Source organism: Anguilla anguilla, chromosome 18 (genome assembly GCF_013347855.1).
Source record: "Anguilla anguilla isolate fAngAng1 chromosome 18, fAngAng1.pri, whole genome shotgun sequence".
Lineage (NCBI taxonomy): Eukaryota > Metazoa > Chordata > Actinopteri > Anguilliformes > Anguillidae > Anguilla > Anguilla anguilla.
This window is the reverse complement of record NC_049218.1, coordinates 28,302,478-28,329,564: the sequence shown is the minus strand read 5'-3', so window position 1 is coordinate 28,329,564 and position 27,087 is coordinate 28,302,478. Positions and strand designations below refer to the sequence as shown.

Sequence of the window (27,087 nt, the reverse complement as noted above, 5' to 3'; positions counted from 1 at the left end):
TTAAGGGGACCCTAGCGTGTGGGTGGGTATAGAAAGTAGAGCCTTGGTTTGCTCCTGAGCGTGTGCATCTTGGGTGCACTATGTAATCTGTGTGGCACGGGTGCTTCTGGTCCAGTCTGATCTTCTCAGGGGTGCGGCTGGGGGCTGACAGCCAGTTCAGTGACTTCCTGGATGGCCTTGGCCCCGCCCAGCTGGTGGGAAGGCAAACCCTGGCCACGCCCGCCATGGGTAAGTGGAGGGCCTTCTCTGCATTTTCTTCTTCTGTCATTGTTGCACTTCCTGTTCAACTGACTCGGGACTCATATCTATTCCCCACTTCCTCTTAAAACTTGGCTCACTTCTCATCTCATTTCTCTACTTCCTGTCTCACAAATCCATTTACTTGTCTTGCCATTCTTTTTCCGTAGTTTTTTAAAAGATTATTTTAATGTCATTTTTTTCAAAGATTGTACAAAAGGTTGGACTATGCTACTCTGAAAGTGCTGCACTAAGTTAAGCCAAATAGATTACCAATTTTCCATAACTGCGTCAGATTAAGCTAAATATTTTTGTGACGAATGACAGATGCACCAGCTGGGAATGTGCTCTCAGCTGTCATGAATGAGCTGGTCCCAGTCCAGAAGAGTCCAGCCCTTGTTGACTGTACAGTGATCTGCCGTTAACGGTTGCCAGTTGTGCTCAGAATGCCTCTCTCTCGTCTCTCTGTTCTGTGCACCTGGCGCAGGCGACATCCAGATCGGTCTGATGGACAAGAAGGGGCACCTGGAGGTGGAGGTGATCCGAGCTCGGGGGCTCACGCCCAAACCGGGATCCAAATCTCTGCCGGGTGAGGGGTTCTGCCCGTTCCCCCGCCCGCGTTCGGGAAACACCACCGCCGCTCCCGGAGCAGCGGCAGAGAACAGCAGCGCGGCCGTTTGTCTGAATGAAATGTGGATATTTCACGCCAGAGCAGCGTTTTTTTAATGGAAACAATGAAGAGCAACTTGAGGACAGAGCTAAGAATAGCGTTCTCTCCACTGTATCTCAGGGGGGCCCAGGTTTATTTCTGTTTATTGCTGTTTATATTTCTATGGTCTGAACGTCTGCTGCTTTTAGTATCTAATAAAACTGTGGCAAATGAACACTGTACAGCCTCATGTGCAGTATAATGTCTACAGAGGGTGCTTTAGCCAAAGTGTGTGTGTGTTTCTACAGCTCTGTGTGTGAAGGTGTATGAGCTTTAGCCAAAGGGTGTGTGTGTTTCCACAGCTCTGTGTGTGAATGTGTATGAGCTTTAGCCAAAGTGTGTGTGTGTTTCCACAGCTCTGTGTGTGAAGGTGTATGAGCTTTAGCCAAAGGGTGTGTGTGTTTCCGCAGCTCCGTATGTGAAGGTGTATCTGCTGGATAACGGAGCGTGCAAAGCCAAAAAGAAAACCAAGATCGCACGGAAGACCCTGGACCCGCTGTACCAGCAGGCTCTGCTGTTTGAGGAGAGTCCGCAGGGAAAAGTGCTGCAGGTAGGGCTGTGGGGCAGGGGTGCAGTTGGGCCTGGTAGGGCTGTGTGGCAGGGGTGCAGTTGGGCCTGGTTGGGCTGTGGGGCAGGGGTGCAGTTGGGCCTGGTAGGGCTGTGGGGCAGGGGTGCAGTTGGGCCTGGTAGGGCTGTGTGGCAGGGGTGCAGTTGGGCCTGGTTGGGCTGTGGGGCAGGGGTGCAGTTGGGCCTGGTAGGGCTGTGGGGCAGGGGTGCAGTTGGGCCTGGTAGGGCTGTGGGGCAGGGGTGCAGTTGGGCCTGGTAGGGCTGTGGGGCAGGGGTGCAGTTGGGCCTGGTAGGGCTGTGGGGCAGGGGTGCAGTTGGGCCTGGTAGGGCTGTGGGACAGGGGTGCAGTTGGGCCTGGTAGGGCTGTGGGACAGGGGTGCAGTTGGGTCTGGTAGGGCTGTGGGACAGGGGTGCATTTTGCAGACGCTCTTCTTTCACAATAGATAATGACGCGATACTTCCAATGAGTTCGAAGCACTTTTTTCAAAAAAACACCAGCTAATTTGATTGGTTTCCCCATATTTCCGAAGCCATGTCATCACCTCCTCAAGACGACACTGTAGAACATTCCTGTGGTCGGTTCTGGAGCGCCGTCGCTGGGTGACTTTGGTTTCCGCGGCTACGGTTTCCGCGGCTGTTTGTTCCCGGGCCTGCACGTTGCGCTGCGCTTTTGGCGCGAACGGGGCGCGGCCGTCCGGACCGGGACCGAGGGGGGGAAGCCGGAGTTCCCGCCAGCGTGGCGCGCGACCGCCTTGCGCTCCACCTTCACTTTCGCGTTCTCTCCATCCCCTCAGGTAATCGTCTGGGGAGACTACGGGAGAATGGACCACAAATGCTTCATGGGAGTGGCGCAGATCCTATTGGAGGAGCTGGACCTATCCAGCACGGTGATTGGCTGGTACAAACTGTTTCCCCCCTCCTCGCTGGTGGACCCCACGCTGGCGCCGCTGACTCGGCGCGCCTCCCAGACGTCGCTGGACAGCTCCTCCGGGCCGGCGGGAACCCGGTCCTAGTGAGGACATCGGCGCGCCGAGCAGGACAACAATCAGAAGCCCGCCAATCGCCACCCGAGCTTCGCTGGAGCCTGACAATCACACGAGTTACTCTCGACTTCGACACGAGCGCTTTATTTAGACTTTTTTTTGTTAACTTTTCTATTTGTTTTTTTTTTTTTTTTTTTTTTTTTTTTACATTTTCTTTTATGTTTAATTCAAAATATTTTTTTCATGAAACAGGGCTGTCACAAAATATAGGGGGGGGGGAAAAAAAAACAGAAACAGACTATGCTGCTTGTGACTAATGTAGAAACCAGTGTTGATGCCTACCAGGCTGGTTTTAACCAATAGAGATTGTTTTAGCTGAATAAAAGGAGGGTCTAAGCGCCCGGGCTTCCTCTGGCCACCCGCTGAAGCTGCCATTTTGATTGTCTCTGCGGGGCCGCTTCTGCACGTCAGTCCCTGAGCCGAGACAGGCCAGGGGGCAGAGGTCAGGTCCTTTCGGAGGGCCCAGGTTTGGGTCCCGCCCAGGTTTGGGCCCAGGTTTGGGAAAGGCCCTTCCTGTGTGTTTACAGCAGCCTCTGCTCGCTGCACCACCGGGCCTTTCCGGTCCATTCCATGCCCCCGACCCTCCATCCCCCCATGCCCCCATGCCCCGGACCCCCCAACCCCCATGCCCCCATGCCCCCATGCCCCCGACCCCCATGCCCCCAACCCCCCATGCCCCCGACCCTCCATCCCCCCATGCCCCGGACCCCCCAACCCCCATGCCCCCATGCCCCGGACCCCCAACCCCCCATGCCCCCATTCCCCCGACCCCCCCATGCCCCTGACCCCCCATCCCACGTGCCCCCGACCCCCCATCCCCCCATTCCCCCATCCCTCCATGCCCCCGACCCCCCATCCCCCCATGCCCCCATGCCCCCGTCCTGAACACGACTCCTACAGGAGTTTCCATTTTGAACAAACTCTGCTCACATTCAGGTTGTTTTCATTTTCTGATATCATTTTTTTTTTGTTTTAGGTTAATCAGACTTAGATTTATATCATCTATGGATTAATGCAAGCACAATATTTTTTTTTCCACATGCAAAAATTTTAACTGTTTGGGGAAAAGAAAATCACTAAGAACCAAACTATGGTTAGCTTTGCCCCCTCCCCCCACCCCCCCACCCCGAACATTCCATTTTGTCTTTGCCTAAATTTTGGAGGAACAGAGTCGTACTGACCCTCCAAAGCATTGATGTGAATGTGATGGTTAGATTGTGTAGGGGTGTGCCTGGCGGAGGGGGGGGGGTGTGTGACAAATCCGCCCCCTTCCCCCACCTATAGGCCACCGACTCCTCCTACCAGTGAGAGCCGCATGACTCTGGATCTGTTCCAAGCTGCATGCTCATTTGTAATACAAGACAGAAGAACACGTGATTTAAACTAAATGTGTGTTAGTTCCACATACAGTAGGCCAGCTTGTATGTTGCATGTAGTTGTACAGTTTGCTCGTACTTACTATAAAAAATTTTTTGAAAAAAAAATGAAATAAATGAATAAAAATTATAACCAAGAGACCGAAGCCATTCGTATCAGATGTAGACGGTTGGCCCAGCTCAGCCCAGACCAGACCATAGCCTTCCTTCTGGTGCCAAACGTCTACAAAACGTTTTATAAATACATTTATTTTTCTTTTTTTACCCTATGGAAAAAGTGCTGTATAGTACTGTGGTACTGAGCAGTCCCAAGTCCCCTATTGCTGAACTTGTTGGTGTACACTGTAGTCTACTACTATGGGACTGGGACTAGCATAGAAGTGGTGTATAAACAAGAGCTAACTGTACATGAAGTATGATTATAGAAAAACATTAAGAAAGTTATATAGATATATAAATATATGAAATAGAAAATATATGTACACAATCACCCTTACAAACACCGACACAGATTTTGTAAAAAAAAAAAAAAAAAAAAGAAAAAAGAAGAAAAAAAGCCGTGTGTGGTATGCTGATATTTACAGAGGCCGACTGATTTTAGCCATTCAAAGTGGTGTATTATGGGACCGCTGAGCGGACCGTGCCCCATGTACTGTAGGAACCCTACAGCCCCCCCACCCCCCCCCCGCCCCCCCCCCCCCCCCCCCCCCCCCCCCCCCCGCGCCCCCAACATTATGGCCAAACTGAACCCTGGGAGCCTCCTACCAATTCAAGAGTAGTCCAAACGCGCCCCTGTGCTGAAGAAATGCACTCCAAACCATGTCATGTAACCCTGTTAAATAAAGTTTACTTTCCCTTGTCCCGTGAGGCTATCTTTACTTTGTCAGTATTATTGAAGAAATGCTGATTGTTTACAATTTACGTGTTCCACTGAAACAGAAAAAGCATTAACTGCGACATTTCTTGTTTGTAATAACAGATGTGGCTCAAATGACGTGTATGTTTTATATTAAAGAGTTCATTTTTATTATTTACAAATAAAAAGATTGTGTGGAAGAAATGTCATTTTTTTAAAAAGTTATTTTTCATTTGTAAATCTTGTTTGTAAAATTCAGTGATTATTACGATTCATATTTCCTTTTGTAGCTTCACACTTAAATTTTATTAAAAACTTATTTTTTTCTTTTCTACATAAAGTTAGGTCTATGCCCCCTGGCATTATTAAACAAGCACACTAAATGTAATGTATAAAGATTAGTTCAGGAAGCAGGCCATAGTGTTCACTGTTTTAAAGTCTCTAGCCCCACCTAGTGCCAGGATTTTAATCACACTCAGTCGAAGCAAAGGAAAGAATCATGTTGTTGCCTGAAATTCATAATATTTAATTCTATGCTGATGATCACAAAAGGGTAGTGTCCTGCCCCAAACTTCACTCATGTCTGGTTTTTAAAAATTTTCAAACTATTACAGACTTGCTATTTTGCTGAGTGGAGCAGTTCCCAAACAAATTCATACATATATATTTTAAATGCAGAGGTCCTTGTCATTAGTTTCCTGAAGACTGGGCGATATTTAGCCTTTCAATCACTGACTGTTTCACTTCCTGAGTGGAAGCTGAGATGGTGACAGTATTCAGCAGTACACTGCTCTTCTGAAAGCCCAGTGCGTTGTTATTTAACCAAAGGAAAAGTTATATGCACATTCACTCATACATCATAACAGTAATTCCTGTTTTAGTGACCTATGACCTTAATGAGTTCCACTGCTATACTTGACGGACAGACGTGGAAAACTTTAGCTATGAAGCCATTTCTCCCGTGTGTGAGCTGTCGCTGTCACACCTCATTGAAGTGCGACGGATGTCATGTGACCCACTTCATTCCAAAGACTGGCAGAGACGTTATGTACACCGGGAACTGGAAATGCTTTCCAGTTAAAATACATCAAACAAATATCACCTTTAAAGGGATTGTTTCCTTTCAGGTGTTTTAAATATATACTGTATATTGTTTCTGACCGGCCCAGGCAGTTTATATGTGCAACAGAAGATATTTTAGATTTTTAGAGAAGTTTCTGACAATCTGCTGGCATTACTGTGGCCAGCCTTGGGCATTCAGGGGTGTGTGGCTAATGCTATAAAAGGCACATTTCATGTAACTAAAAAACAGTTTTTACACCAACACTATGCCTCTAGGATGCTGTACACTGTAAAAACAAAGTTGAGAGAACTCAGAATTTCAAAGCAACTTCAGAAGAATTTTGAGTTTAGAGCTTAACTTAGATTATTAAATAACTTAGAGTATTGAGTACTCTGAACATTTATTTTGCAGTGTATGCATCTATAGTACCTGATTATTCTTTAAAAATTCTGTTTAATATCTTTGATTGGAACTATTTGGAGTATGAAACCTGAGACCACTGCGTTCAAAGAGAGAATTACCATACAGTCTATTCATAATTCTGACCAAGTGTTATAAACATGTTTATATGCCGTACAGTCTGTTCATAATTCTGACTGAGTGTTATAAACATGTTTGTATGCCGTACAGTCTGTTCATAATTCTGACTGAGTGTTATAAACATGTTCATATGCCGTATAGTCTATTCATAATTCTGACTGAGTATTATAAACATGTTCATATACAGCCTCTGGAAACATAATATTGATGTACTAAACTGCTGTGGAGTTACTGGTGTGTATTTGGAGCCCTTGAATGCCTTGAGTGCAGCATTGACAAGCCTGCAGGTTGACAGAAGCCAAATATCTCAAATATTTATTTATTGCTCTTCAAACTCTCTGGTACAATTGGGAAAAAAAACACGTGCAAAAATTGAAGTTATACCAAAAATCCCAGAACGTGAATTATTACCTTGTAAAATTGTAATGAATAAAATTAAAGTGTGAAATTTTTTTTTTGCTTTAAAGGCTGCAATAGCTGAGCAGCAAGGCCATGAATCTGAACTGTGATCATCTTCCAATGAACAAGATCAGTTCAGAGGGGCTGCTTTCACCCTTCAATAAAGAGTATATGACCTTCTGCCCCGGGCCAATGCATAACCTTTTATCATAAACTATCCCATCTAAAATGGATCCTCGTATTTATGTGTGAAACTTCCCTTTTAATGTCAGCTCTGAGTTACTAAATTATAACTGAATTAATTGGGGATACTGTGGCTGATCTTCGGTGTGCCTAGCAGCAGTTTAAACCTCAGATTTAAACATCTAGACCACAGAACTGCATTACAATTGGAACAACTTTTTAAATCTGTGAACTAAGGATTAGATGTTCCAGATTCAATGCAGTTTTGTGGCCTAGGGGTTTAAACTCCAGCCAAGCGCCCTGCAGCTAACCCTGTGTGTTTCCAGGTCATGCAGGTGAACTCAAACAGGCGTTCCGCTGCAGATTGGCCCTGCTCCGATGGGCGTGATGTCACCAGGCCGACTCCTCCCCCTGAACACACATTTCCTCAATTCTTCTGCAAACAAATCCCAAATCATTAATGAACCATTTTGGGTTGCACGACTGAGAGATGGAGCACTATCTAGCTGAACCAGCTTCTCATTACAGCTGGTGTTCCTAGACCACTGAGGCCCATTTCAGCAGCGAAGACCAAGCTAAGTGCTTAGCTCTGTCCAAACACACTGCAGAGTGCGGGACTGCAGTTAAATTAAAGCAACATCCAGCGATACAGAGAGGGGAGTCTCAGAGTTAATAAACTTGTTTTATGTGCCCTGCTATGCACTTAATGGCATCTAGTGAGCACGCTCCAGATATCTGCTAAATTCTGTAATAATCTGGAGCTGAAATGTAAAGTATTTAATGCATTCACATTTATCTTTGAAGGACTAACTTGCAACAAATGTTGTTTTTAGGCCAACAGTCTGAGCCAGATGCTTGCATAAGTAATAATTCTATAAAAAGTATCATATTTTGCATTTATACACTATAAAGTATAGTTAAAAAAACGCATGACTTTGTTGGCCAGTATTAAATGCGCTTCTGGCTCATCAGAGAGTGCGCGTTATGCAGGACTCAAGTTTTGGGCCATCGCATTTCTTCTGATTCAGTGATGTTAGGAAACGAATGCAGTGTTGCACTTGGTGTGATTAAAATGGATGTGTCATTCCTTGGACTTGCACCATCATAAATCAATCAATCAATCAATCAATCAATCAATCCATAAATAAATATATAAACAACTTGTGTACAGTTCAATAGCTCACGTTAGTACAGTACTCTGAACTAATCATTTTGATACATGAATGGATGATTCGGCATGATATAGCTGGTATTCATTCATTCATTTGTCAGCACAGTATAACCAACCCTGTTCTTAGAGATCCACCATCCAGTATGTATTAATTTCAACCCCAATTTGGCACACCTGATTCTAATAATCTTTGTATATCTTCAACAGCAAGTACTTGATCTTGATCAGACATTTGCATAAGCACCAGCTTCAGCTGCAGTCTGCAATAGTATCCTAAAGATTTTACTGTGCCAGCAGTGAACCAGTGTAGTTCGTAGAGGGGGGAAACAAAAACTAAAGTCACTGGTGTGAATAAAAACCAGCACGCAGACCGTCCCGCCAACCAGACTAGTGCACCCCTGGTTTAGTGGGACAGATATTGGGGAATTTTGTGTCCTACAAAAACTTTAAATTGGACAGAAATACGAACATTAACAAAAGCTACATTAATATGGCAGATATAGTGCACTTGGTTTATTGAAATTTTGTCCAAAACCTCCATGATGCTTCTCAAATCTGTCTGTGGGGATAGCATTATCATGTGATTTGAACTGCACGCTTTTTACTATTTGCTATATTGTGAGCAGATTGTAATGAGGTGGGAATGATTGCTAACTTACACAAATGCAGCCCAAAGTGTGAGGTAAGATATGTGTTGTCTGTGAACTGAAAGTTTCCATTTGCATTAATGTGCACGTAATATAGCTATTTTGCATTTCCCAGAGGTGTTCACCTTGTGTGAAGCTCACTTTCGTTTTAAAGTGCACCATATTTTGTTCTGAAGCAGCATGCAGTTGAGAATTGGACATTCTGAATGAAGAACTCAGGTGACTGAAAAACGTTTTCTGTTGCTGTTTGTTATTGAAAGATCGACCTGCATCTCTCAGGAGGCAAGTGTCTGCTCATGATTCGCGCAGTAATTTCTGTGAATCTGTACTTATTATATGACACATTAAAATTTAGGCTGCCTGCATTCGTACCCATTGTATGGAAAATATGCGGAAAGGAAAATATATATTTCGATAAGACAATGTATTCAGCCAGTCATTCTCACTTTCCTTACTGCGTTTTAAACTGTTTCCCTGTGCTTGGCCACATGGCCTGATCTCCTAAGCCTTGGATTTCAACCATGTATATTGTTACTTGCACAGTTGAACTACAAACGTAATGTGTGTGCTAATTTTAGGGTTTGTGAGGACCATGTTTTAAGTGGACCCACAAAGCAACATAAAGCCTGTGTATAAAGTGTATTGGACAGGCAGAGCTGCATTCTGGGCCAGCTGAGTAGCTGCCAGGCTAACAGCCTGTTTCCAATCAGCATTGGTCCTTAACTTTGACTTCCCGGTAAGAACAAGTGTTACACTTCTTCCTCAAACTCAATTTAGTAAATGTTTTAGTGATTGCTGATTGCTGAACTTGCATATGTGTATGCATGTATACACACACATGCATATACAGTACATGCATATGTGTATATATATATATACACACACACACACTCACCTCTCATCCTAGTGGATGCTTAAAGTGAAGCCAGTGCAGTCTTGCTTGCTGTGAAGTTCAGATACCAGTCACAGCTGTGAAAATTTTTTACATTTTAAAAGGAAGCTGATTTATGCCCATTCGTGCAAATATGTTAAAAAGCAGACCAAGAGTCGAACTCCATCTCTCAAATGAATCTATTACCAGTACTTTAAGACTCATTATTCATTTCCCATTGCCTTGATCCCGATGGCCATATAATCTCCTCAGTATTTTTATGTCTGGGGTTATGGGAGAACATGCCTGTGCTCACGCAGGCTTTCAGCGCTGTGCTGTCTTTCAGCGCTGCAGAAATATGGCCCCCGCTGACAGACTCCCAGGGGAGGCTTAAACACTCAAATCAAATGTCCTCAAATGCTTTGTGCGAAATTGCACTGCGTTACTGCCAAAATCCCAGCTAGCTGCAGGTCTCTGTGAGGTAGGGGACCCCGTCTTCTCAGTATGGATGCCACAGATATTTATCAGTGTGTAGTGTGTCTGTCCTTGAAGACATTTCACGCTCGGTGCCATATTCTAATGATGCGAAATGCAGAGGCAGTCGCTTTGATGCAAAGATGAGCAGTTTGGAGTGGTGCAGGCACACTGAATGAGCTTCTACTCTGTGGTCAGCTCATCCTAAACGATACTCTATCTGAAGAGCAGTGGCATTAGAGAAAGAAGAGAAGGAATCAGGTCATCCTAAACAATACTCTGTCTGAAGATCAGTGGCATAACAGAAGTAATCAGGTCATCCTAAACGATACTCTGTCTGAAGATCAGTGGCATAACAGAAGTAATCAGGTCATCCTAAACGATACTCTGTCTGAAGAGCAGTGGCATTAGATAAGTAATCAGGTCATCCTAAACGTTACTCTGTCTGAAGATCAGTGGCATTACAGAAGTAATCAGGTCATTCTAAACGATACTCTGTCTGGAGAGCAGTGGCATTAGAGAAAGACGAAAAGGAATCAGGTCATCCTAAACAATACTCTGTCTGGAGAGCAGTGGCATTAGAGAAAGACGAAAAGGAATCAGGTCATCCTAAACAATACTCTGTCTGAAGATCAGTGGCATTACAGAAGTAATCAGGTCATCCTAAACAACACTCTGTCTGAAGAGCAGTGGCATAGAGAAAGGAGAACAGGAACCTGAGCTTCTCTCCACCTCGTTTCCTGGACTGAGACCGGAGGGCTCTTCCTGATGCTATTCGCCAGATCAGCTGTTATTGGGAATGCTTTTCCGGTGGCCTCTTTAGGATTAAGATCCTCGGAATTTCGACAGCATTCCGGAACAGCCTTCATGAATGTTATTCTTTGAAATGTAAAGGTGGCCATTACCCAGAGCCCAGAGCTCCTATCATTACGTGATGCCATGTTTAGTTTTGTGTTTAGTATCACCAATTTAGCTTGATTGCCTTTAAGGGGCCACTATTTATTTTATTCCCATTTTTTTAAATGAGGTTTTTTTTCATGTCCATTGTGAAGCATTGTGTGCTACTCTGCTTTTAAATGGTGTTATACACGCAAAATAATACATGCTTAATATCCTTACTATTGTTTGTCCAGGAAAGCAACTCAAGCACTTTTTGTTCTGAAACAAAGCTTTAAAGAAATACCTTTTCTGTGTGTTTAATTACGGGCTCAGGTGTGACTTCAAAAAAAAAAAAAAAAAAAAAATCCAAGGTGTTCTTTAAACACAGCGATTGGGTCCGGCCATGTTGGCTGGTTTGATTGGGCTCTTCGCTAATTATATTTGATTGTACAATAATGCTTGCTGCAGACGTGTATTCTGTACACTATCAATGTGCCAGATAAGAGATGTGCGAATGGTTAACTGGCAGATGAAATGCTGTCTGTTCCTCTGCCAAAGGGGAAACGTGATGCCCTTTGTTTTACACACTCATAAAGGCTAAAGCCGCTACATTCGCCAAACAGGAGGAAACACAGACCGCGCTGTCAGATACCCGAAGCATGGAAGAGAAAGAGCAATACGAATCTAAATCAAAGAGGGAAAACATTAGGCTTTCAGTTCAGCCTTAGGAAACAATAATTAAATCATTGCAATTAGAGCGTGATTCGACTGACGCTGTTCAAGTGTCACTTCGTGCTTCATGTATGTCTCTGACAGGAAAGCCGTCCCTGCAGTTTAACGAACGGTAATATTTTGGAAGCATTCTTATTGCTTTACAGCAAAAAAGAAAATTAAAAGGCAATTTAATAGACAATGATTCAAATAAAATGGCACTCAATAAAAGCCGTTAAACCTGTGTAATCATTTAGCATTATCAGTTCTGAAATGGAAGGGCCTAAGACTAGTATAGCCGAACAGTTTTTCTTATATGTTACCTGTTTAGGCGTTTATACCATTAGGTCACTGAACTGAAATGGCTGTTCAGAACATTCCGTTTGGAATATCACTTTTCCCCGTTTTTCTACCAGATTGGAATTCCCCAACATGCTCATGCCGCAACAGTCCTCGCATCCTCGTAGTTGATTCCTGGAGAATGCAGGCAAATGCGTGCACTTTTCCACGGCATCCCAGTGATCACAAGCCTGAATCCAGCTGGAATCTAGACGTCTAGAGGGGTAAAGATCTAGGTTGAGAGATGTTTTGACATAAACAGACTAGGTTAGCTCATGTTAGCATTAATTTAGCTCAGGTTTTATCAGGATATAGCCAGGCTGTATCCGGATAAAACCTGAGCTATATGCATTCCATGTGGATTGGGGCTCGTGCCTACTGGGATGTGAGGCTTGAAATTCAGCCTTGCGCAGGTATGTGTTGGAGGAAGACGCTTCATGCGCAGGTTAACAGGTGGACTTGCTAGTGCCCGGTACAGCATGCTCTCATACTGCCAAGTGGAACCCTCCTATCCCTGGATGACCAAAGCACAAACTGTGCTTCATTGTGTGGGGGACACCACCCATGCACTGAATAAACTCAGGCATTGGGGCAGTTCCTTTAACCTGAAGTTATAGTTGTTTTATTTATTTATTTATTTATTTATTTTGGAGCAGACTGAACCTGTTAACATTTAGCTTTTCAGTTCTTTATGCAGAAAGACTGCAGTTGATACAGGCCAGTAATACTGTGAACAATTTATCACATTTATTTTACCAAACCAAAAGCGTTCATAGTTTTCAAGCTGTTTTTTTCCCACCAGCTGAGACTGCACCAACAACCTTACACCAATAGAGGGTGCGTTTCTGTTAGAAACCTCTTCAGTAGCGCTCGAACTTGCGCTTTTGCTCATTGTGCTTAAAGGTGGCCTGATCCCCCTTGCCTCCAGCCTCTCAGTCCTGGAAAGAGGCGAAGAACTCTTGCAGTGACCCGTGTTCAGTCGCCCCCGCAACACAGACCCAATGTGCGCAGAGCAGGCCAGCCATTTGAGCCCCTTGAGTCCTGGGCTGAGACTCGGGTGTGAGACTAGAAGCTAGAATGAGAGATATCGCCCCCACTCTCCCTACGTTTGTTCTACAACTCAAATAAGCTCCCGAGTCAAACTCATTTGCCCCGAAGGCGTCCGGTGGCAAAAGGCTGTTCGCATTTTTGCCTTTTCGAATTGTTGTTTGATTGCGATGTTCACTTGCGATTCCTGTCTAAATTAAACGAGCAGATGTTGGATAGTCCTAATTTCAGTGAATTCATAAAAGGCAGATGGTACGCCCATATTTCCCAATTCTATTCTTAGAAAAAGAGATAAAAGTGCAGACGGGTGTCCTGTCATTAGATTCACTTTGTCTCCGATTAGCTGTATTTGAAAGGAATGACGCGTCAGCGCAGCAATAGAATTAGACTGCGGTCACGATTCATCCAGAAATGTAATGGCCACTTTACTGGCAGGTTTTTAATTTACTCGCAGATTCAAATTTACTGTTACATCATCGAGAGACTAGATTATGGACTATTAAATCCAATTGAGGATGAATCTTTGCATTGTCAATATCTGGAAGCATTTCTAATGATAATATCTATCATTTTAATATGCGTGCAGATTATAAAACTCAGTACATAAAGGACGAGAGGCATGCATATATCATTTTATATTTATTTCTGTATGTTTTAATAGACGTGCTTAATATAATACCTCTATTGAACGACTAAAAAAAAAATAATAAGTTTGACATTTAAAGATGGAAACCGGAGATTCATTGAAGAGAAAAACTATGTGCAAAAATCTGTATGTTGCTATTTACATTACATGCCAGACAAAAAATTTAAATAGCCTAATAGAAAGATTGTGTTCTCATAGTACGACAGTAGCCGCGTCCTGTGAGTTGCAGTATAATAGGCGTTAAATATTTTATGAGGTAGGCCCACATAAACAGGCAATGAAGCCGTTATTTACTGTGTTTCTAACATTTCAAATGAGAAGAACTGACCAAAACACACGGACAAGCACACTTACACTCCGGCTGTTTTGCCACTAAAAAGCTGAAAGTTGTTCTTTTGCACATGCGAGTACGTATATCAGTGAGTTTGTTTTTAAAATCCAAAAACCAAATCGTACAGATTGGATTTATGCGCGCTTACAATATTACTGGCGCAATAGAATCATTCCGTAAAAGCACCGATGAATCGGGACCTCGACGTGTTTCACTAATGACAGATTGTAAAAGTTTATCTCGCAGGCTTTCCTGGTTATTTGATACAGGACATTACATTCGTCCAAAATTTCACCAAAACTATATTTATCTTTCAGAATATATAAGAAAGGCCAACGTAACACAACAAAATTACTATGTCTCAAGTATTGATCGCTGTGCATTAATGCGTGCGTACAGTGGTCTAGGTTATACGCATGATATACAAACCCGTATAGGAAAACCGTATCCAAATTCAATGGTCCATTTTTCATCGGCAAATATTTAAAGCAGCCGGGGAGAGGGAACAGCTGTGACCGGGGACAGGGAGGTTTGGGCCGGCAGAGGACGACCACAGCAGGAGACTCTTTACAATCACTGACGTTCTATATTGGTTTCAGAGTTTACAGATTATGGCCATGATTTAGCCGTTGGCTTTCAACTTTACTTTCTTTATTTCTTCTTTTTAAAGGATAGCGTAGTCTTTGCGGGATGATGCACATTTTTATACATGAGCTTACTGCGTATACAGCCATACATAACATTGTTTCATTTCAGTGGATGCACAATTTTTACTGTAGGCCAACATACAATTACATACTAGTTTGATTCGTAGTTGACGCTATTCCAAGCATTACAAAACATGACCCATCAAAGACTATAATATACAGAATTAAGCGCTTTCTTTTCCTAAAATTGTGTGTAACGAGTAGCTATATTTGACTCGTATAATTTTAATTTAAACATTGTTATTCAATTGGCTCTTCCAAAGAGACTTTTAATGAGGTAATATTTTCTTCTGCGTGAAATTCTGTTCGGACTTTGATAATTTGAGGGAAATGGATAGATGCGCCGGAAGGAAGGCGCGAGCCCGGGACACCCACCACATGAGCCGGGCTCCTGGATATGGGCTGCGTGCTGCGTTACCATTCTGCCATGTTGGCAATCGCGGACCCTCTGAAGCCGGGCACCCACCGCACGCGTATCGGCCGCGAGCGCACTACGCGCGTATTACGCGCGTAACTGAAGCGTAGTTGAAGTACTGTTATTACAACGGCAGCGGGCGACGTCGTCTCCACCAGATGCGAACGCGTCGCGTACCGGCTGCGAAGCTCGCGCGACACAAGCGAACTGAAGCGTAGTTTTTCGCTTCAGTTCTATTTTTTCGGCTTGTCGCGCGTCACGATGGCCTGTTTATACACAGAAATATGCTCTAAAATGCTAGGTATACATGCTCTGATTTATATTTCATCCTTATATTACTGGGGGTGTGTCCCTAGTTCCCTCTTGCAGTAGTGGAGAAAGATAAAACCAGATAAACACCAGATATTTTATAAGCAGCTAAAAAATACAAGCCTTTTCGTTTTTCTATCGTCCTGGCAGGAAAAAAAAAAAACTGGAACCTGGGAAAAGGGCAAACTTAGTTTCGCTATCTTATTTTGCGGAGGAGGCGGGGTAAATTTGAAAATACACCACAGAAAGACGTAGCCTATTGAATGATGGAGAAGTGAATGCACCGAGCAGCGGTTTGTTAGCTCGAGTGTTGGAAGGTAGTTTTTAACCAACCTATTTGACTTTTCCGATGTCTTCGTTCGCCGTGCTTTCAAAAAGGGCTTGTTAATAAAATCAGATAATCCACAGTGCTTTAAAAAATCAGATTTAGTGGTCTTGCCGATTAAAATGCACCTATTTTATAAATGAAGTTTTAAGCAAGCCTTTATTGCACTTGTAGGCTACTGCAAAGCTTCCGCTGTTCATGACGTTGTGGTGTTCATATCCCTTTAAGTTTAAACTGTTACGCTATCTTTTTGACGATTAACTGATTTTACTAAATATTATCATATAAATGTTTTGACGTGAATAACAAGACGACACGGGAATTCCCAATGGTTGATTATGGATTATTTATTTTTATTATTATTATTATTATTATCATTACATATTCTTCATAAAGTTGGCACGCTTGTTAACCAAGCAAATAAATTAATGCAGTTTGAGATTGATTATTATGTAGGCTACGTTGCGATTTAAGCTTATGGTAATTATTTAAAGCGTTTACTTTCTCACGTATTTACATGTGTTAAAAAATATTACCAAATTAACAGACTGAAAAAGGTCTCTCACCAAGTATTCGCTTACCCATAATCAAAAGTCCTGAACAAACGTGAAATACACGATGTAAGCCCACTGCAGACTGCGAGAGCTACTAGGAATATAGAGCTTTTACGCAAGCCTTTGCGCGACACAAACGGAACCAGTGGAGACACCCTACGCGTCGCGCCGTGCTGCTTCGCCCTGCTGCTTACGCGACGCTTACGCGACGCGTGCGGTGGGTGCCCGGCTTGACACCGCGTGCGTGTCGGTGTATGCCTGTCGTTTCAGTTTAGGTCACGTGTTTCGTCTGACAGAAGCTCTGTGCCTTAGAATAGAGACGCTAAGAGAGTGAAAGCGAGTCACACTACTGGCAAAAGCAAATGGAAAACGAGACTGAGTCGCAAGCCAAAATATTGATGGGTTCAGTTTACTTTAATATCTAAAATAAATAAGATACTCTGCATCGTCGTATCTCATTTGGTTTGACGCGCACTGAATATTTCCTCTTTCCACGGAAGAACGCCGACAGCGGGAATGGTGCTGACTCTCATGTGTAAGTAGAGAATTAGTCACATATTTCTCTGTTATGGGATGACAGACAAATGCTCCGTTGCTTTCTGGGTCGAGTATCTCCTCAACTCTGAAGTTATATTTTATGTAATTGATGTCAGCGTTCCAATTTAGTGCTCGCCTAGCACTACCTCTGTAAAAAGAACTTGTGCTTCTAAATAGAAAACTACATGCAGTCGGACTGAATACGTACAGCGCTCTTTGGCGCACTGTTTCCCGGCGTCTGTACATGGATTCCCAGATGCACCGAGGATGGAACAAAAACGGAATACTTGTTATTTCTCGGAACATATACTTTTTTGACTGATTCTTAGGAAGTAAATGGGATACATGACCGTCGCAGGGAAGAAGGACTTGTGCAGGTTTGCGATGTCAATCTTAACGGTCAAGCTTACGTCCTATTGGTGACAAAAGTACACAAAACGGTAACCACGAATTTCCTTCTCGGAAGGGACTGCCAGAATGTTTCATTTTGGGCCGATGCTTGCTGTCATTTCACACAAAAAGCAATTGGAACGATGCGCGCGCGAAAGGAGCGACATTAATGACTTGGATTGAAAGCAACAGCTTGTTCTTCGTTAACGGCGTCGCTCGGGGTTCGCAGCTCATCTACGCTCCGCACTTCCTGTGCACATGGATGCCACACTGCAAACTGAGTGTGAAGGATTAGAGACCTAAGGGTCTGCTGGGTGCTTCCCTCCCCTCTCCAAATTCCGACCCCTGGAGACAGTGACACTCCTTCAAAACCCCCCTCACCCAGTGTTTGTCTCAGATGGCCAGAGCACTGTGAATTTTAGCACTTTCTACAAATCCCGGAATACTTGAATACACTGATGACCCGATAGAACGAATTTTAGATACATTACACATATTCACTTGCTTTATATAAATTTCTTTATTTCACTGAAGGCTCAAAACAGCGGAGAAGATATTGTATTTTTATATTTTAGTCGTCTACTCCAAAGCCGCCCTGCGCAACTACTGTTGTTTGTGCATGCTCCCAGGCTCCAAAGCGCACTGCCAGCTCGCGCTGGTGATGCCATGCCCCGCAACCACAGCGGAGATGAGGGCAGCTCTGGGCTCTGGATGAAAACCTCCTCGGGGCACCGCGCGGAGGGCTATGGCTTTAAAGATGTCGAGTCTGGTCGAAGGACGATGAACAACTCGGCCAGAGCCGGGGATGGTTTGCTGAGTGGCTCTGGCGCTACGCCGGGCACAACAGGTGCCGGGAGCGCGGACAGCCTGCGAGGGAAGCAAGGAGCCCGCCTAAGCTTGCTCGGGAAACCGCTCATCTACAGCGCACAGAGCGGCCGCAGGAACGCACGCTACCGGCGGCTGCAGAATTTCCTCTACAATGTCCTGGAGAGACCACGTGCCTGGGCATTTGTGTACCACGCATTCGTGTAAGTAGCTACGCATTTCCCTTCGCATCTCCGGGCAACCACATCGCTCGGTGTGCAGCGTGTACTGGCGCGGTGGATGGGTGATTCACATCCCATGTGAAGCTGGTGAAAAATCCGTCCTCCCACTCCTGTTGCAAAACATTTAACTGTTCAGTTTCATGAGAATTTACCTTGGGTTAACACAAGGCTCTTTTTTGCATACATATGTAAAAGTGAATTGTATTTTTGAATAAGATTAATCCCTGCTGATGCGGGCCTACTTCTAAACTTTTTTTTGGCTTATAAATACTGCACCTGCGCATGACAGTTATGCTGTATCGGTTTTCAAAATCACTGAAAGTAGTATCGCGTTTCCTGTGGTGCTGCATTTTTGATGTCTGTTTTTTTCCCCACGTCAAAACTGAATTTCACAATAACTCGTTCTAATGTAATATCGGTATTCACAATGTCGTGTGCATTTAAGTGATGGAATTCATAGCTGAACTTTAATGACCAATGTAAAAAATATTATTGTCCTTTTGGAAATGTGTGGTTGTAATTCGTTTTGTTGTTAATATATGTAATCCAAGTTGGAAAAAAAAACAATAATAAGATGCGTTCTGGGACACCGCGGTTTGGATTGTTTCATTGCAGCAGCTGGGTGTTGTGATGAACTGATGTGAGCTCACATGGGTCTGATCCAAGATTAGGCCAATGATGAGTGTTAGAGTGGAAAATTATAAGCAGCGCTTGTGGGAGTGTTTGTTTTGCAAGCTCTCTGTCTCTATTAGCGCAAATTGTGGCTTTTAGCACGCAAGTACAGCCTCTTTGGTCAACAAAGCGTGACAAACCATAGCAATTACTGTTCAGACGGTTCAATCTTTCCCCGACCAGCTCGTGTGTAAAACTGACTTCAGTGGGTGCTAGCTGTAAAAAAATTAAATAAAATAAACATTAGCTGCGCAGGATTTGAAAATATTCACTAAACGTTAAAAACAAGACTGTTTTTCCTTGGCAGCGTTCGCTGTGTAAATGACTGTTATTGAAATGAAACTGCGCTCACGCATGCAGTAAACGATATTCCTCTGACTCCGGCATGTCCTGTAGTGTTTACGGGGTGTGACGGTGGGCAGACCCACTTTTCCCTCACTGCTTCATTCCCTTGGCTTTTCCAGTTTTGTTTTCCCGTCTCTTATGAAAATCTAGCAGGAAATAGGAGGAGATGCTCTCTGGGTCTGGAGCACCAGTGTTTTGGTAAACAGACCAAGAGTCCTTTGAGAGGTAGGGTAGGGTGGGGGGTGGGGGGAGCGAGAGAGAGAGGGGGTGAGAGAGAAAGAGATACAGAAACAGAGAGAGAGAGAGAGTGAGAGACATCTCCAGCAGATACTAATCTCTGGAAAGAATTCAGGGATAGATTGCCCACTTCCAGGAAGCTGGGTAAGGTGACCAATCTCTTAACACTGAGGACATAGGTCCTCTAGATAGGGAAGCTGTTTCTCAGCACGAACATATATTTCTCACTGCCAGTGTTAAACAAATGCAGCGACACAAGGTGTTAATTCTGTTTTTTTTCCATTAAGTAAATTGTCATTAAACTTTGGCAAACATTCCCATCTGTGTCGAGTGCCAACAGTATTATGATAAATTAGACATAAGACTGTCACTGGACATTAGCTGTAGTGGTAGCAGTAGTGACAGTAGTAGTAGCAGTAGTAGTACTAGTAGTAGCAGTAGTAGTAGCAGCAGTAGTACTAGTAGTAGTGGTAGTAGTAGTAATAGTAAAAGCAGTAGCATCAGCAGCAGTAGCAGTATTTATGATAAAGTCTGGGCTGTTTTTCAAAGAAGGAAGGATGATTTCCACTGAGAGCAAAGCGAAGTTTGAGAAGCAGGATGTTGTTGTTTTATTTGTTGTAACTGGACAGCTGAGGTCAAGGGTTCCAAGCTGCCACATCTGTACCCTACTCAAAGTCCCACAATGCTCAGTGCCGCCATTAAGGCGTGTGCATGTTGTGAACGAATAAGCATCTGAAAGTGCTGAACCGCGGTGTTACACGGAGTGGTGTAACGGGCCGGTCCCGCCACCCCCGTCACGCTGGGCTGAACTGGACCTCGAGGGTTCCTTCATATTGGGCCAGCAGCAAAAGCCTCTGAAAAAACGGAATTCTCTGAAATAAATAAAACTTTATTTATTTATTAATCATGAGACATTAAATAAAACATTAATCATGCGAGGCCCGCCGGATTGCCTTAACTGCCCTTTACAGGGTGGCACCATTACTCATTTACTGCCTCACATTTACTTTTAAAAAGTACACGTAACATTTTTTTAAATCGTTGAGTATGTTCATTTTTAAAACGTCTAACTTCTGGATTTGGGTTTTGCCGCATTACCAGTTTACTGGCACATTCAGTGAATTTCAATCAATGTCTTTTTGATTAAATCTGATTCACTGTAGGCAGATACATCATAATAATAATAATAATTTGTGACAGAGCTGTGTGTGTGTGCATGTCCTGCAACCCTCAATTAGCACAGACCTATTTGCATATTAATGAATGGCACTCTTGTTTTCCTACTAGAAGTTTACACAGCTAGAAGCATTCAGTCAGAAGGCACTGACACAACATTTTACAGTTACAGTGAAGAGCGCAGAACAGAAGCACTTTTCAGCCTGTTTGACGTGCTCTCTGCATGTTTTATGTCCTCTCTCTCCCTCTCTCCCTCCCTCTCTTGCTCCCTCTCTCTCTCTCTCCCTCCCTCCCCACTCCCTCTCTCTCCCTCCCCCCCTCTCTCCCACCCCCTCGTTCTCTCTCTCCCTCTCTCTTCCACCCCCCTCCCTCTCTCTCTCTCTCTCCCACCCCCCCTTTGTCTCTCCCTCCCTCCCCGCTCCCTCTCCCTCTCTCTCTCTCCCTCCCTCCCTCTTTCTCCACTCCCTCTCACCACTCTCTCTCTCCCTCTCTCTCTGTGAGAGGGGGATGAGCCGGTCTTTTTGAGCAGCTCCCTGTAGCTGTGTCTGGCTCCCGGTGCACAGCCCTGCTGTTCTGCTCAGGCTGAGGATGAATGAGCTCTTATTCCCTGCAAATATGTGGGAACACCGCTGAACCTGATACGCACCCTTAGTGTAGCTGCCCCCGGCTCTGACACCCGAGTTCTGCTCAGGCCTTAAAGCGATCTCTCTCACCGCCACCCCAGTTCACACCCCACTCACCCCGTTCCTAAACTCTGTGAACTCATCACCCCAGACCGTTTCCTCTGTGACCTCATCACCCCAAACCGTTTCCTCTGTGACCTCACCACACCAAACCGTTTCCTCTGTGACCTCATCACACCAAACCGTTTCCTCTGTGACCTCATCACCCCAAACCGTTTCCTCTGTGACCTCACCACCCCAAACCGTTTCCTCTGTGACCTCATCACCCCAAACCGTTTCCTTTGTGAACCCACCACACCAAACCGTTTCCTCTGTGACCTCATCACCCCAAACCGTTTCCTCTGTGACCTCATCACCCCAAACCGTTTCCTCTGTGACCTCACTATGCCAAACCGTTTCCTCTGTGAACTCATCACACCAAACCATTTCCTCTGTGACCTCACCACACCAAACCATTTCCTCTGTGACCTCACCACACCAAACCATTTGCCCTGTGACCTCACCACAGACCAGCCCTATGCATACTCCAGCAAGCACACTTCTGCACTAGACCAGGTGATGCTCACGTCTGGCCCTCGAGGCCAGTAGTACTGCCTATTTTCATTCTTCCCCTCTAATCAGGACTGATTTAAACCTGGGATACCAGGTGAATTAATTCTCTGGCCAATCAATATTAATCGATCAGTGAACTGTCAGGCAGAATAGAAAACCAGCAGCATTACTGGCCTCGAGGGCCAGATTTGAGCCCCCCTGCTCTAGATCATGTCCAGACCATGTCAGTCTTTGGCTTGAATAGTTACAGGTTACAGTTTAGCTTTTCAGTATCTCCATTCTATGGATTCAACCCCATTGTAAAATGAAAAATTCAAAACAAAAGAAATAAATCGCGCATAAAGACTGCGCTCTAATGCAAGGATTTCTACTGTGACCCCGAAACCCAACCTGCACCCCTTAGTGTTTCATATGTTCACATGGAGCTCCACCCACTGCCACTCCTCTGTGTAGCTCCACCCACTGCCACACCCCTCTAGAGCTCCACCCATTGCCACTCCTCTGTGGAGCCCCGCCCAGTGGCACACCCCTCTAGAGCTCCACCCGCTGCCACACCCATGCATAGCTCCGCCCACTGCCACACCAATGCGTAGCTCCGCCCACTGTTTCGCCCCTGTGGTGCTCCGCCCTGTGTGACGCCCCAGGTCACATGTCAGCATTGCTGCATCTGACTGTTTACATAAGGGTTGGTTTAGCCAAGACAGAATGTAATTCTATGACTGTCATACTGTGGCTATAATAATGCTGGTAATGAATAGTGTTTATGTGTCTGGTATAATGTGGTATGTAAGTGCCCCTTACCCTAACCCATGAGTAAGGGCTTGGGTTCTCCTGGTTGTGTGAAAGTTACTCCTCTGGTTGACTTGGCTTTTGCTGTAATGGCTCTGTTGGAGTGTTCTCTTACACACACACACACACACACACACACACAAACACACACTCACATGCACAACACACATACATTACATTACATTACATTACAGGCATTTAGCAGACGCTCTTATCCAGAGCGACGTACAACAAGTGCATACACGCACACATAACACTCACACGCACAACACACATACATACACTCAGACACACACACATACACATATACTCACATGCACAACACACATACATACACTCACACGCACACACATATGCATACACTCACACGCGCAACACACATACATACACGCACACACACACATGCACACACGCGATCATACACGCGTTCACGCGCACATACAGAATTTGATAGGTCAGGTCAGGATTTAATAGCATACCACAGGGCACATCATTAGGCTAAAAATCTGTGCTTTCTGATTCAGTGATATGACACAAACAGTGCAGAGTCTGGGCTTCAGTTTAACTTAAATGGTTAAAATATGTCTTTGCCTGGTATTCAACTTCTCATTTAAAAGTTTCACGAATAATATAGTGCCAATCAGCACAGATAAGTGTCAGTTCTAACCTCGTATCTCATGATCTGTTCCCCAGACCTGTACAAACCTGTCTTCAGCGCTGCGTCACACTGATGTACCTTTTCTTTATTGGGAGCTGTCGGTCGTTTGTCATGGTGATGTACAGCTGAGGTGTAAACTGGCAGATCGCATGCTGGGGGAGGCCGTTTGCATCGGCGCATCACGTCCTAGGAAATGTTCTGATGCTGTTGGAAATGACAGGAAGAGGGGAGAAGGGTTCAGTGAGGCCGCCTTTCCTCAGGTACAGTACCAGGCCTTCAGCTGCGTCATGGGGAAAACTCGATCTCTGCTTGGACCCACTTCAGAACGTCTTTCATTGTGAACGAGAGCATTTTTTTTTCTTGCTGCTGTTATCAGATATATCAGATATAACCCCCTCGTTTAAAAGTGCCGGCTCAGCATTTATGAAATCCGGAATAGAAGTGCGCTTGTTCTACAGCTGGGTAATGCAGGTGCTTTTCTTTGCGTTCCACTGAACCACAGTGTTTGCCAGGTAGGATCTGTTACGGAGTTGAATCAGGACAACGCTATGGTCACCCTTGTCTTTCCCAAAGTCCTCGCTGAGCTGCTGTCTGTTGAGTTTGTAAGAAAAGCAGAAATAAAGAGCTGGTAAGAGGCAGGACCCTCCACTGGAATAGCAACACTTTCATTGAATCAGTGTCGGCATTAGTTCATTTGTAAAAGCAAACTGTCTGCGTTATTGCCAGAGCTTACATCATTTGCTGCCTTTGAGCAGAAGTTTCCGTCTTAGTCTCTCTTCTGTTGCCCTGGGCGGTCAGTGCTGTGCAGTGTCTGTGTGCTGGTACAGCTTCCAACTGCTTCAGAAAATGGAAAAGCGATCGGAATGATTTGGGACATGGTTGGACTCGGGATGCTGGGCAGTCTTCAGTATCCTCCTCTCTGTGGTTGTGACTCATGAATATTGTTGGCCCTTACCCTAAAAAGGGTCGCTGCACAGGTTTTATGCACCTAAAAAAAGAAACTTTAAAAACAATGTTTTTTAGCTTCTTACGTAAGGTACGTAAAGCTAGCCTGACTAGATGGAAAAAGGCTTGCTGCAAATAAAAGATGATTATCTTGAAAAGAGAAAGATGAGTCTGTAAACACGGTGTCAGATTGTGCTCCAGTGTGAGTGAGGATGGTGTGGAAAGACCTTTGAAAGGGCCCGTGTTTTGATGTGTGGAGGGGCCGCTGATGCAAGGCAGAAGCCGAGCTTAAGCTCCTCAGCCACCAGCCAGCTTTCATCTCCCTGGGGTCCGGAGGGAAGGAGCGGAACCTGGGGTGTGTTCAGAACGAGCGCGAGATCTTTTCATCTTCGGGCCGTACGCCGGAGAAAACCGATCGCGTGTCAGCCGAGAGCAGAACGAGTATGCCTATGGCCTCCCGCCGCGGGGAGAAGAGCCTCGCTAGCCTCCTGCCGCGGGGAGAAGAGCCTCGCTAGCCTCCCGCCGCGGGGAGAAGAGCCTCGCTAGCGTACGGTTTCCCGCCGTGGGGAGAAGAGCCTCGCTAGCCTCCTGCCGCGGGGAGAAGAGCCTCGCTAGCGTACGGCCTCCTGAGTCTCACTAATGGTTTGCTAATCCTGTTCTAAAGTCTGTTTAAGTGAAGATTGGCTGACTTTTAACTGACTTCATGGTTAATATCTATCGGTAACATGGCTGACCATGCGTTTCTAAGTGTTTCAGTGGCGAAGCGACTATGGAACAAGGCTTGTGACTGTAAAGCAGTAGGTTTGGTTTCCACTGCCATTGTGCCTTTGAATGAGGCACTTAAAGCTGCATTTCTGCTATAGAAATCCAGCCATCTATTCTAATGACACAAGCGACCCCGGCTAAGAGCAAATAAACAAGCACATGTATAAATGGGCTGTCAGCCTGCTGTAGTTGTAGTGCATATTGGGTTACAAACACACATGCATCTGTACACTGTAGGTGAGTACAGGACTCTGGGATTCTGCGGTTTGACCCATTTTACCCTCCTTTCTGTCCTGGTTCTGGGTGATGTGCGTGGGCGGGCAGGCATTTGAAAGCGTTAGTCATGCAGAAGCCCTGATCGGGGACGGTGTCGCTGTCCCTGCAGACGCGGGTGTGATTGATGGAGGCCCGCTCGCGCGGGTAATGGGCTCCTCCCACGCGCGCGTGCTGTTGCTCAGGTGGAGCTGCACGGTTCAGCCTGAGGGGGGGCTAGGGGGGTGGAATTCTGACAAACCGTCTTTGTGGTGCATTGTCCTCTCCTGCAGTGGCCACAGCAGCATTACCCAACACACTGTTAAAGGACTCAGCCTCACCATTACCCAACATGCTGTTAAAGGGCTGAGCCTCACCATTACCCAACACACTGTTAAAGGGCTGAGCCTCACCACTACCCAGCACACTGTTAAAGGGCTGAGCCTCACCATTACCCAACACACTATTAAAGGGCTGAGCCTCACCATTACCCAACACACTGTTGAAGGGCTGAGCCTCATCACTACCCAACACCCTGTTAAAGCCTCACCATTACCCAACACACTGTTAAAGAGCTGAGCCTCACCATTACCCAACACACTGTCAAAGGACTCAGCCTTACCACTATCTAATACATTGTTAAAGGGCTGAGCCTCACCATTACCCAACACACTGTTAAAGGGCTGAGCCTCATCACTACCCAACACCCTGTTAAAGCCTCACCATTACCGAACACCCTGTTTAAATGGCTCGGCCTCACCATTACCCAATACACTGTTAAAGAGCTGAGCCTCACCATTACCCAACATACTGTTAAAGAGCTCAGCCTCACCATTACCCAACACCCTGTTAAAGGGCTGAGCCTCACCATTACCCAACATGCTGTTAAAGGGCTCAGCCTCACCATTACCCAACATACTGTTAAAGGGCTGAGCCCTACCATTACCCAACACACTGTTAATGGACTCCGCATCACCATTACCCAACGTGCTGTTAAAGGGCTGAGCCTCACCATTACCCAACATGCTGTACCCAACATGCCGTTAAAGAGCTCAGCCTATAACGGTAACAAAATGTCTTCAGCATGTCTGCATGCTTTATATATCGGTTTGCAGCTACGTGATACACACGCTACACACGCTGCACCCGCCCCCCCTCCCCTCACGCCATGTAGCCATCCAGCGCAGTACCCGCTACACCTGCTACACCCGCCCCTCGCCATGTGTAGCCGTCCAGCACAGTACCCACTACACCCGCCCCTCACCACACGTAGCCGTCCAGCACAGTACCCGCTACACCCGCCCCTCACCACACGTAGCCGTCCAGCGCAGTACCCGCTACACCCGCCCCTCACCACACGTAGCCGTCCAGCACAGTACCCACTACACCCGCCCCTCACCACACGTAGCCGTCCAGCACAGTACCCGCTACACCCGCCCCTCACTATGTGAAGCTGTCCAGCGCAGTACCCGCTACACCCGCTACACCTGCCCCTCGCCACACATAGCCGTCCTGCTTTAAGCTCAGCTTGGTAGACTGCAGCCTGAAAAGCAACAGTCAGTCATTAACTGAAATTCATTCATTTTGTGAAGTGGCTGAAACTGACTCCAGCCCTAGTCCACATGAGTCGAGCCAGGCGTG

The 27,087-nt window shown here is 45.4% G+C and overlaps 2 protein-coding genes across 17 annotated transcripts in view; both read left to right on the top strand.

Moving 5' to 3' along the window:
- Window positions 1-3,175, top strand: part of LOC118217999 (regulating synaptic membrane exocytosis protein 1-like) — a 107,903-nt gene extending 104,728 nt beyond the window's left edge. For all 9 annotated transcript variants that reach the window (XM_035400287.1, XM_035400289.1, XM_035400286.1 and 6 more), the window contains 4 exons: window positions 116-228; window positions 725-826; window positions 1,357-1,496; window positions 2,308-3,175. In XM_035400287.1, the coding sequence (XP_035256178.1) occupies window positions 116-228; window positions 725-826; window positions 1,357-1,496; window positions 2,308-2,526 (574 nt within the window). In that variant the 3' untranslated portion in view covers window positions 2,527-3,175. The remainder of the gene's footprint in view (window positions 1-115; window positions 229-724; window positions 827-1,356; window positions 1,497-2,307) is intronic.
- Window positions 3,176-16,665: 13,490 nt separating this feature from the next.
- Window positions 16,666-27,087, top strand: part of kcnq5a (potassium voltage-gated channel, KQT-like subfamily, member 5a) — a 186,113-nt gene continuing 175,691 nt past the window's right edge. For all 8 annotated transcript variants that reach the window (XM_035400960.1, XM_035400955.1, XM_035400959.1 and 5 more), the window contains exon 1: window positions 16,666-18,354. In XM_035400960.1, coding sequence (XP_035256851.1) covers window positions 17,993-18,354 — 362 coding nt within the window. In that variant the 5' untranslated portion in view covers window positions 16,666-17,992. The remainder of the gene's footprint in view (window positions 18,355-27,087) is intronic.